This window comes from Symphalangus syndactylus, chromosome 22 (assembly GCF_028878055.3).
Source record: "Symphalangus syndactylus isolate Jambi chromosome 22, NHGRI_mSymSyn1-v2.1_pri, whole genome shotgun sequence".
In the NCBI taxonomy this organism is placed as follows: Eukaryota; Metazoa; Chordata; class Mammalia; order Primates; family Hylobatidae; genus Symphalangus; species Symphalangus syndactylus.
Genome location: NC_072444.2, coordinates 14,762,501 through 14,779,779, shown reverse-complemented (window position 1 = coordinate 14,779,779; position 17,279 = coordinate 14,762,501). Strand labels below are relative to the sequence as shown.

The window sequence follows — 17,279 nt, the reverse complement described above, 5'->3', positions numbered from 1 at the left end:
GGGCGGCCTCCCTCCAGGTACCCAAGTGGAAATGTTAGCAGCTGAAAGCCCCAGAGCAGAGCCGTTCTCATGGGGAAGGGCCCTGTCTTCCCCATCATCCTAGGCGTTCATTGAGGATGAGGACTGTCTTCCTCTATCAGACTGAGAGTTCCCAAGGGCAAGGGCTGTCTCTCCTTGGTCAGACAGGGGGCTCCCCGAGGGCAGAGGTTCTGTCTCCTCCATCAGACTGGTAGCCCCCACAACCACAAAGCTATGTCTGCTTTCATCAGAAGGAGCTCCCTAAGTGGGGAAGGGTTCTCCCTATTTTCCCCTTCCAGGTGGGAACTGCCTGGCCAGGGTCCCTGTCTCCTTTATCAGATGAGTGTAGCCCTGACAGTAAGGGCCACGTCTCCCCTGTCAGCTAGCAGAATACCAAGAGCAGGATGTGTGCCTTTCCCACCTGATTGGCAGGTCTCCCCCATCAGATTGGGAATTCTCTGATGTCTTCACCATTAGACTGGAGGATTCCCTAAGGCAGAGTCTGTGTCTTCCACCTTAGGCTGAGTGTGTGCTGGGGCTGAGCCCTTGCCTCCCCACCTGACGAGCATTTTACCCACAGTGGGAAGAGGTGAGTGGCTACGATGAGAACATGAACACGATCCGCACGTACCAGGTGTGCAACGTGTTTGAGTCAAGCCAGAACAACTGGCTACGGACCAAGTTTATCCGGCGCCGTGGCGCCCACCGCATCCACGTGGAGATGAAGTTTTCGGTGCGTGACTGCAGCAGCATCCCCAGCGTGCCTGGCTCCTGCAAGGAGACCTTCAACCTCTATTACTATGAGGCTGACTTTGACTCGGCCACCAAGACCTTCCCCAACTGGATGGAGAATCCATGGGTGAAGGTGGATACCATTGCAGCCGACGAGAGCTTCTCCCAGGTGGACCTGGGTGGCCGTGTCATGAAAATCAACACCGAGGTGCGGAGCTTTGGACCTGTGTCCCGCAGTGGCTTCTACCTGGCCTTCCAGGACTATGGCGGCTGCATGTCCCTCATCGCCGTGCGTGTCTTCTACCGCAAGTGCCCCCGCATCATCCAGAATGGCGCCATCTTCCAGGAAACCCTGTCGGGAGCTGAGAGCACATCGCTGGTGGCTGCCCGGGGCAGCTGCATCGCCAATGCAGAAGAGGTGGATGTACCCATCAAGCTCTACTGTAACGGGGACGGCGAGTGGCTGGTGCCCATCGGGCGCTGCATGTGCAAAGCAGGCTTCGAGGCCGTTGAGAATGGCACCGTCTGTCGAGGTAAGGGCCAGGGCGGGGCACGTGCCCCTGCAAATGCATAGAACTGGTCTTGGCTGCAGACTCGGGCTGCAGACTTTGGCCTGGCCTCTGAAGCTCAGAGCTGACTGTGAGGCACTCTAGGGCCAGGGTTTCCAAACCTGCAACCCTCATTCAGCTTCTTAGAGGGAGGCACTTGAATATAGCACTTTCTGAAAATGATCCGTGCACATGCTGCAGGCGGTATATCAGGTAATCTGGGTTGGCACAGGATAAAGATTTTTTGTTTACGTCATCATATGAGTATGTCAAGTGGTGTCTTTTTCTTCCTTTACAAAGGTGATATGGTTCCCCTTTTAAGAAAACGTATGTTATAATAAGTAACATTTATATATTAATAAGTTAACATTTTTTGAGCTTTTACTCTGTCAGTATAGACCAGACAATGCTGAAGTGACAAAATAATAGAAGTTTATTTCTCCCCTTAATGCTCCATGTCCATTGTGGATCAGCTTGGGACTCCTCCCTCTGAGAGCCAAATGGATGGAGCACCACCATTCGGGATGTTGCCATCCGCAGGGCAGACGGATGGAAAGAGTGTGGCAGTTGGAATACTGGCTTTAAAGCTTCCACCTGGAATGCGCCCCCGCCATAACCTCTGTGCACATTTCACTGGCCAAAGCAAGTCACAAGGTTACTTCCTATTCAAAGAGATGGAGAAGTGCAATTTTACTGTGAGCCAGGCCCACGACTCCCCCTTGTACTGTGTGCTGAGCACTTCTATGACTTAATTCATTTAATCCTCACAAGGACCCTGTGACAGAAAGTACTGTTGTATATGAAGAAAGTAAGGCTCAGAGAGCTTAAACAGAGACTAAGTAGAGGATCTGGGATTCCAAAGCCCACCCTGTTAACCACCATGCCACGCTGTTAGCTTCAGGAAAACTATTAAGTAAGTATAAGTGGTGTTTGGATACGGCAAAGAACCATGAAGGTGGTCTGCAAACAAACTTTGCAAACACGAGAAGTTTGTGAGAGAGAGGTACAGCCTGGTGCTAAGAAGGCTGTGAAGGTTGAAGGACCTGGGTTAAATCACCCCTGCCACTCACTAGCGGTATATCACCTTGGCCAAGTGTAAAACCCTCCTTCCTAGGCTGGTATGAGGAGTCAGGAACTTGATGCATGCAAAGTACTTGTAATGGTTTCCAGTACACAGGAAGTGCTTAATAGATGTTAACTAAATGAGATGATGTGTACAAAGCCCAGGTGCTCAGCTTGTGAGCTGTAATGGTGGTGCTGGGGGTATAGGGGACTTGAAGCTACTTGTGTCATGTCCTCTTGCATTCCCGAATGGATTCAGAGGTTGGGGCCAGATCCTGGGGTGCCTCAGGTGCCAGGCTAAAGGTTTGGACCCTAATCCAGTGGCCTTGGAGAACCAGGGATACTTTAGCCTGGGGGTGATTGTAGTGATCCTTACATGATAAAATGCTTGTTAAATCTACCAGCTCTGTGGTTCCTCCCTCGGAGACAAGCAAGGCAGCTTTTCAAGATACCTAGAAGGACAGATGGGGGTGCCAGAGACGGGAGGAAGGGGCGTGTAGGGGAACCATTGCTTTCATCTCAAGAGACAGTGGCAGCCTGGAGTGGGGCGTCCACCAGTGCTGGGGAAGAGGAGAGGTGAGATCAAAGGATGTTTTGCCAAGGAAAGGGATGGGATGGAAGGAAGACAGGATGGAAAGGGAGGAGAGGTAAGAGTCACAGGGAACAGGGCATTCCAGCTTGCAGGAAGGTGATGGTTCTAGAAAAGAAATGGGCAAGTTAGGAGAAAGGGCTGGTTTCTTGAGGAAGATAGCAAATTTGATTTTATGTCCTTGGGTATAAAAGTGCACAGCCTTGGAAGGTGGCAGTGGTGAGACAGGGTGTGGGTGGCAGAACAAGTGAATGGGAAACCAGCCACTCGTTGTTGATGGTTTGTTCAGTCATCAAACTTTTACTGAGCATCAGGCAGTACAAAGAAGAATCAGACTGTGGCTCTGCTTTCTGGAGCTCAGAGTCTAGCAGGGGAGACAGACCTATAAATGTACAAAGGTGGTGATGTGTTAGACTTGTGTTAATAGGAACTGCTCAGGCTACAGTGGGCACAGAAAATGACAGAAGGCTTCACAGAGGAGGTGACATTGGAGCTGAGTCTTGGGTGGGTGGCCCAGGAATGCTGGAGGATGGAGCTGCATGAATAAAGGCCTGGGAACGTGAATCAACTTGGCCCATTAGGGAGGCAGTTTTGGTATGGCCATGGCTAAGGGCTGGAGGAGGGATGTAGGAAGAACTGTGACAGGCGGGGTGTTCAGATGAGAAGGTATATTCGTTACCTATTGCTGCATAAAAATTATTCCAAGACTTAGCAGTTTAAAACAACCAACAGATCAGGTGTGGTGGCTCATGCCTGTAATCCTAGCACTTTGGGAGGGTGAGGCAGGAAGATTGCTTAAGCCCAGGAGTTTGAGACCAACCTGGGCAACATAGTGAGACCCTGTCTCTACAAAGAAAGGAAAAGAAAAAAATTAGCCAAGTGTGGTGGTATGCATCTGTAGTTCCAGCTGCTTAGGAGGCTGAGGTGGGAGGATTGCTTGAGACTGTAGTGAGCTATGATTATGCCACTGCACTCCAGCCTGGGTGACAGAGCAAGACTCTGTCTCTAAACAACAACAAACATTCATTATCTTATAGTTTCTGAGGGTCAGGAATCCAGGTGTGGTTTAGCTGGGTACTTCTGGCTCAGATTTTCCCATAAGGTTGCACTCAAGGTGTGGCCTAGGGCTGCAGTTTCATCTGAAGGCTGGACCAGGGAGGAGTCTGCTTTTAAGGTCACTCACAGGGTTGTTGGCAGGATTCTGTCCCTCACCACATGGGCCTCTTGCATGTGCAGGGACATTCCCCAGAGTGAGAGAGCCAAGAGAGAATACCAGCAAACACCCAAGACAGAAGCCACAATCTTTTATAACCTAATCCAGAAGTGACATCTTGCCACTTCTGCCATATTCTCTGCATTAAAAGCAAGTCACCCAATTCAGCCCATAGCCCAGGGGAGGGAATTACGCCAGGTGTGAATGCCAGGAGGTGGGATCATGGGGCCATGTTAGAGGCTGCCTGGCATAGGCAGGTTCTCAGAGTCAGAGCTGCTCCTTGCAGATGGTGAGGGTGCAAGGTGGGGCAGGGGTAAGATGTGCCCAGCCCTGGCTCCCTTCCACTCTCATCTTCCCCTGGACCTGACAGCCTCCCTGAGGCCTCAGCCTAGCCCAGCCATCCACTGAGTGTGAGTGGGGGCCAGTCAGGGTGTGATTCATGAGCTCAGGGAGCCCAGAAGGACACCAGCTGTTGCTGTGGCCTGTGCTGCTGTCACCCAGATGTGAGGCTGCTGCAGCCCAAGCCCCATAGGCACTGGCCCCGCTGGAGCAGGACGTGCAGGAATGGTGATTCCAGCTCACATCCAAGTAACATTGGCCAAGTGCTTCCTCATCCTCTGGCTTAGGGCTTCTCAACCTTTACTGTGGATCAGTCACCTGGTTAGTTGGTTAAAGTGCAGGTTTCTGGGTCTGACTCAAACCTCTCCCCCAGGTCTGGGAATGTGGCTCTGAGATGGGGCCAAGAATCAGCAGGGTTTGTTTTGTTTTGTTTTGTTTTTTTTGTTTTTGGTTTTTTTTTTTTTTTTGAGACAGGGTCTCACTTTATCACCCAGTCTGGAGTGCAGTGGTGCAGTCTCAACTTACTGCAAGCTCCACTTCCTGGGTTCAAGCAATTCTTGTGCCTCAGCCTCCTGAGTAGCTGGGATTACAGGCGTGCACCATCATGCCCAGCTAATTTTTGTATTTTTAGTAGAGATGGGGTTTCACCATGTTGACCAGGCTGGTCTCGAACTCCTGGACTCAAGTGATCCACCTGCCTTAGCCTCCCTAAAGCTGGGATTACAGGCATGAGCCACCGTGCCCAGCTGGAGTCAGCATTTTTAAACAAGCAGTCCTGATGCTTCTGTACCAGGACCATGAGCTCAGACGCACGATGTGATAACACGTTTGGCTGGACCAAGCTGGGACCTAAGGCCAAAGAGAGGACACTAGCCCGGCCCCAACACCACCCCAGGGATTGTCCCCCCTGGGGCAGTGGAACATTAGCAGAATCTCTAAGAGGATGTGGTTTGAAAAGATGCATTTAATATTGAGATATAATTTAATAGGAAAACATCCATTGCTTTGTTAATATAAATTAGAGAAAATAAGGCTGGATTAAGTCTTCTTGGCAGATGGAGAGTGGGGGAGTCCTCACGGGGAGTGGCCACCGTCCCTGGTGTGGGCAGTGATGGCGAACAAAGGCTTACTAGTTCTGAATGCAGTGAGTGGGCTAAACTGATTCAATCTGACCAACTTCCTCTGGTGCCTACTGTGTACAGGGCACAGTGGGAGAGGGGAGGGGCCTGGGGAAGCCAACCATTCAACACGCATGTTTTGAGTAACCTCTGTGGGCCATTTAGCCCTCTAACAAATATGCATTGCGTACCTGCTGTGAGCCAGACACATTCCAGGTGCAGGGGGATACGGAAATGAACAAGACGGACACATCAGTGCCCTCCCAGAGTTTTTAGTCTGAGTGGGTGGATAGGAGAAGACAGAAGAAAAAGTCAGTGAGCAAATAAATAAACTAGTTGCAGAATGTGATGAGTGAAGGGGGAAAGAATTGTGCAACAATAGAGATCAAAAAGTGGCCGTGTTTCAGGAAGGGCGTCCTGGAAGAGGTATCATTGAGCTGATGGGCCTGAGAAGGCTGGGGGGAAAGCATTCCAGGCAGAGGGTCCCTGAGAAACCCTGACACTCAGGGTTTGGTCTGAAGTGGCTCCTGGGTGAGCAGGGAACTCAGACACCCAGGGAACGAGGCATAGTATGGTGCTGCCACAAATGAGATCCATCGAGGCGAAGTGCTTTGAGAACATGAGGAAGAAGGTATCTTGTATGACTGGGTATCTCAGAAGGCTTCAAGGAGGGAGTAGCATTTGAATTAGGCCTTGAAGAGTGAGTAGGATTTGGATGGGTGAAGGTAGGGAGGAAGGGAATTGTAGGCAGAGAGAACTATACGAATAAAGGCCCCAAGATGTGACAGTACAAGGCATATCTGATGGGTAGAAAGTGCTTTGCAGGGTGTAGGGATTAGGATGCAATTTTCCCCTATTTATTCACCTGTTCATTTTTTATTGCATGCCTAATCGGGGTCTGCACTGGGCATACAGCTGCCAGGTGAGGATTCCTGGGACTTCCTGTAGAAGAGCCCTGTTCCCTCCCCAACCCCAGTCCCCGCTGGGGCTTCCTGCCAGCAGGTCTGCTGGGAGTGGCAGAAGGTGTCCCTGGAATGCCTTCTTTGCAGCAGCCGCCCGCACCCAAGTCTGTTTCTCTGACTCTTTCCAGAGTATGATAGGTGTGATTGTGAATGTGCCCCTGCCTCAGTTTCTCCAAGCCTGCCTGTCTCCAGATCCCTGTTCTCCTTGGTCTCTCCTTACCCACCTCAGTCCTGACTTCCACCTGCCCAGCAGGAGCCCCCAACCTAGCCTTCTTTGGGGACCTTGCTCTGTTCTCTCCCAGTGGCCAACCCGCATCTGCGAGGGATCTGGAGGCAGTTCCGCAGTGAGCATGATTGCTGCGATGCTATCGGGCGTAATGGGATTTTTAATATTTAGCTTGGATGGGGAGAGGGGCTGCTAGCCAGCTCGGGGTGGTTGCACGCACATGTTGATTCGCTGGCTCCAGCTCAGACTCCCCAGTTCCCAGCTGCTGGGTTTCTCCTCCCAGCCTCTCCCTCTTGTCTGCCCTGCCCTGCTGTGCAGCCCCTGCTGTCTCCCCAGCTCATGGCCTCTCCTTGACCTTGGCTTCAGAGACCTGCTTTCAAACATCAGCCCTACCTCTCGCTAGCTGTGTGACCTTGGGCGAGCAACTGACCCTCTCCCAACCTTTGTTTTCTCATCTGCAAAACAGGATAAACAGAGGGCTGTTATACAGAGTAAATGAGAAAATACCCAGAAGAGTGTTATGAAAATAAGATTAAGGACTTTTATGATCACTGTCTTTGCCTGTGAACTTTTTTTTTCCTGGTGAGCTTTTTATTTTGAGGAAAAAATAACTTTTCCTTAGCACAAAAGCAATGCACGTTATTTGTAGAATCTTTAGAAATTACTGATAAGCAAAAAGGAAGAAATTAAAGTCACCCGTAATCCTATCATCCAGAAATAAGCACTGTGAAACAAACTGGTATAGGTTCTTCCAGGTGGATTTATGTGTATTTACACATATTGATTTTTTGTTTTAAGAAAAAAATGGACTTCTGCTTAAATTACATGGCTTGCTTGCTTTCTTTCTTTCTTTCTTTCCTTCTTTCCTTCCTTCCTTCCTTCCTTCCTTCTTTCTTTCTTTCTTTCTTTCTTTCTTTCTTTCTTTCTTTCTTTCTTTCTCTCTTTCTTTCTTTCTTTTGTTTTTCCTTTCAGAGAGACAGGATCTCACTATGTTGTCCAGGCTGGTCTTGAACTCCTGGCCACAAATGATCCTCCCACCTCAGCTTCCCAAAGTGTTGGCATTACAGGCATGAACCACCATGCCCAGGAGGAGAATTTTTGACAATAATATTTTGTGGACATCTTTGCATATCATGTTAGAGCTATAACATCATTGTGGGGAAGCTCTTAGGATCTCATAGAATAAATGTACCATAATTTATTTACTACTGCTCTGTTGATTGATGATAGATTGCTTGCAGTATTTCACTATCTTAAACAAATGCTGGGGTAAGCCTCACTGTTTCTCTTTTTGCATTGCTGCTGATATTTACGTAGGATACATTTCTAGGCGTGGAATTGTAGGGTCAAAGGGATGTACTTTTTTTAGAGCTTTTGACAAACATTTGCCAAATTACCCTCCAGAAAGGCTGGACTGAGTTACCCTCCTAGCAGCCGCCTTTGAGAGTGCCTGTGTGCTGGCATGCTCTCCAGCATGGGATGTTATGCCTGTGGCTTTATTTTCTGTTTTATTCCAGAATCCTGTGCTTCCCAGCCAAGGGAGGGAGGGGCCAGGGGTCCTTTCTGGGCCTTCAGGGTTGGATCCTCCTTCCCACCTTGCTTTCAGCTCGAGCCCTTCTTACAGAGGCTGGACCAGTGGCCCAGATGTGCCTGGGGGAGTCTGCGGGGGTGGGGTGCGGTCAATGGGGTGGGCTCCGGGAAGGAGGCCGCCAGCTGGCAGCCTGTGCTATGCTGACTGGGGAAGGGTGTGAGGGTTGGAATGCTGGTTGGGAGGGGAGGCCCAGACCCCCACACAGAAAATTCTGCTGCTTCTCTTCAAGGACAGGGTGGAGACACCCAGTTGAGGGAGAAGGAGGGGGGACAGACAACTCCTGCAGACCCCCAGGCTCAGGCCAGGGCTGAGACCACACAGGCCAGCCTTGTGCGAAGGGAATTAGATAGGGACCCTGGCCAATGTACTCAAGTGATTCAGGCCTTTGCTCTTAAAAATAGGAAAAATTCTACACCCTCCCCAACTTCCCCTTTCCTATCCATCCATCCATCCATCCATCCATCCATCCATCCATCCATCTGTTCATGATCCATCCATCCATCCATCTGTTCATGATCCATCCATCCATCCATCCATCCATCCATCCATCCATCCATCTGTTCATGATCCATCCATCCATCCATCTGTCCATGATGCATCCATCCATCAGACATCCACTGAAATCATTCAGCTCTTGATTTTTCTGCTTCTTGGAGGGTTCAACGATGTCTTCATAGAGGACCAGGAAGCTAATACTTGTTGAGTGTCATGTGCTAGGCATTAGGGGGCCTTGGAAATGGCCCTCATGACCCCTGCCCCCAAGGCCCACCCAGCCTAGAGATGGTGACAGATACATCTACAGACAGTGAAGGTGCAGGGGGACTGGGGTCGTGCTGAAGAAAGCAGAGCAGGCAAGGAGGGTCTGTGGAAGCCGACGGAGGCACCCAGCCCATCCAGGGGAGCGTCAGCCAGGAACAGGCGGTCAGAGGATGGCCTCCAGGAAGAGGGGCCACTTCAGTGGAAGCTGAGTGAGGAGCAAGAGTTAGGCAGGCGAGGAGGAGGCAGAAAGGCCTGGAGGCAGCCAGAGTGTGTGCTCCTGGGAAGGGTGGGGGTCAGTCACCTCAGTCCTCTCTCCTCTCTGAGTCAGCTAAATGGAAGATTCTGGATCTCAGGACATGAGATGATTCTTTCTCTCTGGTCTTCAAGTTCCTAGTGGTCTGGGTAGGAAATATGGGACAATTTGGGCTTCAGAACAGCTCATTCATTTTTCACTCAAATACCACGTCCAGGATACCTGCTGTGTACCAGTTCCTAGGCCAGATGTGGGAGCTGCCCAGATGCTAAAGGCCCTCCATACCATCCCTCGGGCTGCCAGTCTAGGATGCAGGAGAGAGTCCATCCATAACTACAGACTTGGGGTGCTTAGGAGGGAATGGGGAGAGAGCCAAGAAGGCTTCCTGGAGGAGGAACCATTTTCCCAGGGCTTTGAAGGATAGAAGAACCAAGGGCTGAAAGGGCAATTAGCCCAGGAAAAAAAAATGGTTGGAAATGATGGTGATTTTTTTTTTTTTAAACCCTGGCCTCTTGCTTATCCCCAGACAAGGTGCAGCCATCCAGGGAAGAGCAGAAGAAAGGTGCTCTTGGCCAAGGGAGGATGCTGGAAGGGCTGCCAGGGTTTCACTTCTACTGCCCTCAAAGGCCAAGGGGAGTCCTGAGAGGCCTGGAGGAGGCCCGAGACAGGGAGGTGAAAGGTGCCACCTGTGTGTCCTGCACTGTGATATATGCTATGCTTCCATTATCTTATTGAAACTTCTGTTGGTATTATTAGCTGTATTTTACATATGATGAGACTGAGGCCCAGAGAGGGTCATCCAGCTGCCCAAGGCCACACAGCCACTAAGTAGCCAAGCTAGAATTTGAACCTGGCTTTCTGCAGCTTGCTGGGACAACTTATTAACCTGAAGAGGATGGATGCCAGAATGTACTCACCTTTTATACCTGAGGCCCATGTCTTATCCACCTGGTCATTGAGTCCCAATCCTGTAGACCCTAGGGAGAGCGACCAGTAGGGTGTAATAGAAAGAACCTCAGTTTGCTTACCTGGGAAATGGAAACATTACACCCTGGCCTGCCTACCTCCAGATGACGGAGGACCCCCTGAGACGGTGGAAGTGAAAAGAGCTTGGCAGATAACCGGCTAAGGGGCTCATGTTTAGGACTGTGGGACCTCAAAGGAAAGAGGGGGCTGACCCTACTGGGGCAACCAGGAGGGCTTCTCAGGAGAGGAGGAGACCTGGGTCTGGGCCTTGAATGACAAGGTGCTTTCCTATCAAGGGATGCAAGGCAGGATGGAACACAGTTCCAGGACGAAGGCTCGGGAGTAAGGAAGCCTCAGGGAAGGAGGCTTCCCCACCCTGGCTAACCTCTGGCCAGAGAGAAAGCCCCCAGTCTGTCCCACATTGCACATACCAAATGCTCACCCGGGTGGGCCATTCCTGCCCAGTCACCTCCTTGAATCCTCTCATCAGACTAGGAAACTGAGGCTTGGCCAATGTCACACCCCTCTTAGGTGGCAGGGACAGGTCTATGCCTTTGTGCCTTCCATTTCTGATTTCTTCTGATACAAGCAGTATCCACTGGCCCTCAGTCACCGTACAGGGTTGGGTAAGGTCATCCCTATTTCACAAAAGAGGAAATTGAGGGGAAAAGTCCAAGATAACCCAGCTAGGAAGAAGTAGGGTTAGAACCCAGGCCATCTGACCCCGGAGCCCTGCACTGTCCTCTCTCGGCCCCAGACTGGCTCATCTGGACCCTGAAAACACACGGGCTGCCTCCAGATTACTCCAGCAGGACTGTAAACAGCTGGGAAGTTCCCCGCCCTGCAGCCACTGCCTTTTCATCTGGCTGGGCTTTAGAATCTGGCAAGAGAGGCCCGTTTATTGAGGAAGTTTATGCATTTAACAGTTTAAGCCTTTCTAAGCCTGTGGTACAACAGGATTTGGGAGCTGTTAACAATTCTGTGTGGTTAAGAGCTTTTCATTGCTCTGCGGCAGCTGGCTCAGGCCCCACTGGCCTGCTCTGGCCTCACCCCACCCTGTTTGGGCACCCCCGTCCCTGGGGCCTGTTATCCTCCCTCCCCCTACCCTAAACCCTACACCTCATACCTCACAAGAGGAACCGAGGCCCAGAGAGGGGAAGAAAGTTACCCAGGGCTGCGTGGCAGGTGAGAGACTTAAACCAAGACGTGCCTGAGTCTCTGGAGAGGAGGGAACGTTCTATTGTTAATTCTTTATTGGCAGAACTTGCAAAGCCTCCCTAGAACCAACATCTGTTTGATTCCCTACCAGGGCTGTAAGGCAGGGAGTTGGAGGTGGCTCGCCCAGGCTCACTCACCTTATCAGGTACGTACGGAGCTGAAGTCAGAACTCAGGCCTCCTGAAATCCTAATGAGAATTCTTCACACCATACCGAACTGGTTTCTGTTTTGTTTTGTTTTTTTCCCCCATAGCTTGGTGGGAGAAATGCCATTTGTAATGATAATGTCTTACATATGTACAGTATTTATTTACTTACACCCTGCTTTATTCCAGAAAATATTGGAGGCTGCTTTTGTGTAACATTTGGATTCACTCCATGAGATATTTTGATCTAAATGATACCCCCATGAGAGAAGCACGGCAAAGGTTATTAGCACCATTTTAGAGACAAGGAAAACTGAGGCCACGAGGAGGCATGACTTTCTCAGGGTCCCAGATACTTCGTCAGGCAGAAGCCGGGACTAGAACCCAGCGCTGCAGGCTCCTAGGCCTGGCTCTTGCTGGAGCCCCTTGTCATCTCTAAGATGTCCAATCAGACAGCTCCCCCCGCCGGGGGAGGTTTTCCGGGACCTGTTACCATCCTGCCAGCCCACGCACACGCTCCTCTTCACACCAGCCACGTGTTCTCAGGTCCGTGAGGAGCTCCCACTGAGGCCGGCCTGCCTCTTCCCACTCAGGGCAGAGACCGAGGTCTCCTCTGGAGTTTCAGGGGAGCCCGGGGGTCTCACTCCTGATAAGGTGGAAATGGGTGCAGCAAGTATTTATTGAGCACCTTCTGTGAGCTCAGCACCATCCTAGAACCTGGAAATACAGTGGTGAACAAAACAGACGAAATAGCTGCTGTCGTGGAGCCCACACTCCACCTGGGAAAGACAGGCAGTTGGGGAATACAGTGGGGAATACACAGCATGTCAGACGGTGATTAGGATGATGGGGAGAAATAAATGTAGCCCCCATGGCTGGGGGGCCGGGGGTCACCCTGCGGGGTGGGCGTGCCTGGGACTCCTGCTTTTGCTGGTATCCTGGGCTTTCTGCTCCTTCCTCCAGCCTTCCCAGTCTTCCCGTGGGACCTGGTGGAGGTTGGTTTAAGTTGCTGTTTTCATAACCAGGATTTTGATTTCTGGTCATGGTAACCTGCCTGCCCAATGAGACAACAGGCCAAGGAGAGGGCCATGAGTGCACAGCCATTTCCATTTCACTTGCAATCCGTGAGCTTTGTCTCCTGTCCTCTCTGTCCCCACCAGCCCCCAAACAAAGGGGGCGAAGGCCACAGCTTGCCAGCTTCACAGCTGTAAAAACTGAGGCCCAAGAAGTTAGATGAAATAACTTGTCTGGGGACTGGCACTCAAACTCAGCGTCCGACTCCTGACTCTGTACCTCTTGCTGGAATCTACTTCTAAGTAACAGAAATAAGAATCCCTGGAGGAGGCAGGCACAGGCTTTTATCAATTGGGTGCTCACTCTGTGCCAGGCTGCTACCTTGGGCTTGGTGAACACTGCTGAATCCTTACAATCCCCAGAAGCTGGGTACAACTATTACAGAAAAGGAAGCAGAAGCTCAGAGAGGTTAAATAACCAAGCCAAGGTCACACAGCTAATGGACAGAGCAGCCAGAAGTGAAATCCAAAGCCTGTACTTGTCCTGCTGGAATATTTGCAGTGTTTCATCATTAGTACATTTTTTTCATGACTGTTATCTCATTGGATTCTCAAGGACTCTAGGAAGTAAAAGAGCTATTGTCCCCATTCTTCAGATGAGGAAATTTTAGCACAGTGAAGTGACTTGCCCAAGGCTCACTGCTAGAAAGGGTCAGAGCTGGGACTGGAACGGGGGTCACCGGGTTGGTTTGATTCTGAAGCCCCCCTTGCTGCTGACTCCTGTTCCTAGGGCTCATGAACACATTCATATCAGACATTCGTCCCCTTCATTCCACTAAAACAGCTAATCATCGAGGCCTCCAGTGATGTCCATGTCGCCAAGTCAGTGGGAGACATGGGCATAATGTCCCAGACCTCATCTTCTTCGACCTGCCAGCAGCATCTGACAAAGTGACTGCTCCCTCTTCTGGGATCTCACTGGCTCCCGAGGTCCCACCCCCCTCTGAGCACTTTGTGGCCAGTTCCTGTTCATCTCCCAACCTCTCCACCTGGGAGGGGCCCAGTGCTGTGTCCTTGGCCTCCTCTTCTCTCTCCCTGATGACTCCACCCAGCCCCACAGCTTCAAATGCCTTCTCTGGGCTGATCTCCAGCCCAGACCTCTATTCTGAAGTCCAGACTCACCCCACTGCCTCCTGGCCACCTCCACCCTGCTCCCACCCTGCCTCCTCCAGTCTGGGGTCCCTAGGATGCTTGGTCTGGCCAGAATCTTTAAGACTCCCCATCTTGTACAGTGCAAAAGCCAGGCTCCTAAAAATGGCTCCCAAGGCCCTCCATCATCTTTCCCTCCTCTCACCTTTCTGACCAGTCTCCTCCCATTTCCTCCTTCCCTCCCGCTCTCCAGCCACTCTGACCTCCTTCTGCCGGGAATGTTCTTTCCCTAGATATCCACAGTGGTTGCTCCATCATCTTCAGGTCTCTGCCCAAATGTCACCTGCTCACTGAGATCCCCCATCACCCAATTTTTATATGGGCACGCAGCCTGTCCCCTTCCCTGATTTATTTCTCCCCGTCGTCCTAATCACCATCTGACATACCATGTATTTCCCACTGTGTTCCCCAAATGCCTGTCTTTCTCAAGTGGAGTGTGGGCTCCACAAGAGCAGCTATTTCGTCTGTTTTGTTCACCACTGTATTTCCAGGTTCTAGGATGGTGCTGAACTCACAGAAGGTGCTCAATAAATACTTGTCGCAGAGTCTCACACACCCCAGTCTCAGACATGGACCCTTTCAATCCTGCTGGGAGTAACGCTACTAACCAAGGCCCATGGAGAGGCTGGGGTTCTTCCTGCCACCTCTGGAGGGCTCCTGAGGGACTGACGTGGCCAGGGCGCCCCACAGGTCTGTCTGTGATTGGGACAGATGTTTCTAAGCACGGATGCAGACTCCTTATTCCTGATACTCAGGGTTTCCCTAAGATCTCAAATCCGTCTTGGAGCTAGAGGCCTTAGAGAGCATTTTTCAGTCTTACCCATTTTTTTTTTTTTTTTAACATAAACCACTGTAGTTTCAGCTCCTGCTCCCTTCTCTGCCCTGGCTTGACCATGTTCTGAATCTCTGCAGTGTGGTCCTAGACCAGAGGCTGCTGTGGGTCTCGATTCTCTCATAAGGAGCTGGTGGGAGCCCACCGTGTGTCTGGGTCTGTGCAGACCCGGCATTGGAAGTTGCCAGGGGAGCCCTGCACAGAGAGAGCTCTCCACCCTGCCACTAGCCACCCATGAGACTGACTGACTTGGTTACGTCCTTTTCCTGAGCCTCAGTTTCCCTGTTGTTAAATGAGACCAGTAGTCCCAGCTTCCCAAGGTTTGAAGGAGGCTCCGAGGAGTCAAAGGAGCTCAGAAGGCAGGAGCAGGATGAGAAGGGAGGCATTGTCTGGCCGCAGGAAGGATGGTTTCTCAGGGTGGACACCAGCCCAGTGCTGGCAGAGTTTCTAGAAAGCAAGGCAATGCCTGCATGTCTAAGGTGGCGGGGACATGGTAATGGATGAGCCTTCAGTTTTAAGCAAGTCTGAGCACACAGCAGGTACCTAATATGTGCGTGTGTCACGGCACTGTTTTAACCAGCCAGGGTGCATTGATTGAATAGTGCAGGACCAGCTCACAAAGTCAGGATCTCTGGGTACAAATTTGGGTTCTGGGACCCCAGCAGAGCACTTCCCCTCGCTCCTCCCACCTGTGGAGCTCAGTGTCACCGTCTGTAGAATGTGCCTAACGGTCCCTGATTCTGTTCTACCTGGTCCTTGTGGCACTCCTCAAGAAGCCATCAGGACAGCTGTGACCTTCTGTGACATGAGGATAAGGACCCTGTGTTGCCTCCCACCACTCCAGACACCCACAAGCAGGAAGGTTTAGCGAAATAGGTAAGAGCCAGCCACCTGGGTTCAAATACTGGCTCTGACATCTGCTACCTATGTGGCCCTGGACAGGTGACTCACCTACCCAAGCCTTGATCGCCTCATCTCTAAAATGGGTTTAATAATAAATAGAATATGACAGAGCAAGTTGTGAAGACTCAAGGAGATAATGAAAAGAAAGTGTCTGCACACTGGCACGAGGTGCGTGGTCAGTAAATGTTAGCTCTGTTTGTCACGGCCTGGCCCCTGCGATCCAAATGCTCGAAGTCATGACCATCCCCTTTTGCAGATGAGGGAACTGGGGTTCAGAGAAGCCAAGTGACTTGCTCCAGGCCACACAGCAAGTAAGTGGTTGTCACTGAACACAAGTCGTTTGGTAGAGCAGGAGGTATGGCCTGGGTGAGGCCTAGGGGCCATGCAGAGCTAAGTCTGTCACTGTATCCTCAGCAAATTCTGGGCCCAGAGCCTCATGGCAACCTTAGAGAGAAAAGATTCTGCCCTGGGGGCTTTGCAGGCCTGACCTGGGACCTGTCAGGGTTATACTGGCTCCTTCTAGGAAACCAGCCTCAAGTTCCCAGTTCCCTCCCTTAAAGGCATTGCCATCTGATTAGCAACATTTTAAAGACTAAGCGTGGTCACTGGCGTGTCTGTGCTGCCTGGACAGGCCATGCAGCTTTGAGAGCCCCACATCCGTATCCCTGGCAACCCTGGCCCTGAGCTGCCCTCCCCCACACCCTGCTGTCAGAGCTGTCTGTCTGTGGGAGCTCCCCGGAGACCCAGGAGGGATGTGCACACACATGCTGGGTCAGCACAGAGCATCCCTGGTACGCATGCGTGTGTGCTGGGCCTGCTGGGAGTTGTTTGTGTGCCCATATGTGCACTAGCCTACCCACTGAGCCAGCCTCTGTATGTGCAGTTGGAACATCTCTGGATCTACGGGCATGTATGTACATTTCAGGGGCGGGCTGCGCACAGCGCTTGCCTGTGCAGGTGATGCTGGAGCCTGCTGGGAGCCATTCCTCTCCCTGTATTGGTATGTTCCTGTGTCTGCCTGACCTGCCCCAGCATATGTGTGCAGGGAGGAGCACACTCATGAGTGTGCTGGATCAAAGTGCACACCTAAGAATGTGTGGGTGCAGCCGTGGAGGGAGGTCCCCATCTGTGTGTACACGCCACTGCTGTTGAGTACACTCACTGGGTCATGCAGGTATGTGTTCGCATGGGTGCCCACCCACCCACAGGGAAATCAGCCAGAGTATTCAGATTCATGTCTACATCTGTATATTTTATCAAGCCAGATGTACATGAAAATGGGTACTTGTTAGCATATGTGAGCCCTGTGTGTGTGTGTGTGTGTGTGCACGCACATGGCTGGATCAATTTGTGGAGTGACACACACGCACACTCTCTTTCTGGGGGCCAAGATATGTCAGAGCCATTGATTTTCTGTCTCTTAGAAATTCCCTTTGAGGTCCTATTCATGCCTCTTTCATGAAGCAAAATCAGTGGTTCCAATGTTCTTAAAGCAAACCAGGCCTGTTTTGCAGCAAGGCTCCATCCCTGGCCCGCCCACCTCCTCCACTGGTTGTGCCTGCACACACACATGTACCCACAGG

The 17,279-nt window shown here is 51.2% G+C and overlaps 1 protein-coding gene across 4 annotated transcripts in view; it reads left to right on the top strand.

Annotated features, from left to right (window-relative positions):
- The window catches only part of EPHB2 (EPH receptor B2), a 203,041-nt gene that overhangs the window by 71,595 nt on the left and 114,167 nt on the right, over nt 1-17,279 (top strand). For all 4 annotated transcript variants that reach the window (XM_055261724.2, XM_055261726.2, XM_055261727.2 and 1 more), the window contains exon 3: nt 599-1,283. In XM_055261724.2, coding sequence (XP_055117699.1) covers nt 599-1,283 — 685 coding nt within the window. The remainder of the gene's footprint in view (nt 1-598; nt 1,284-17,279) is intronic.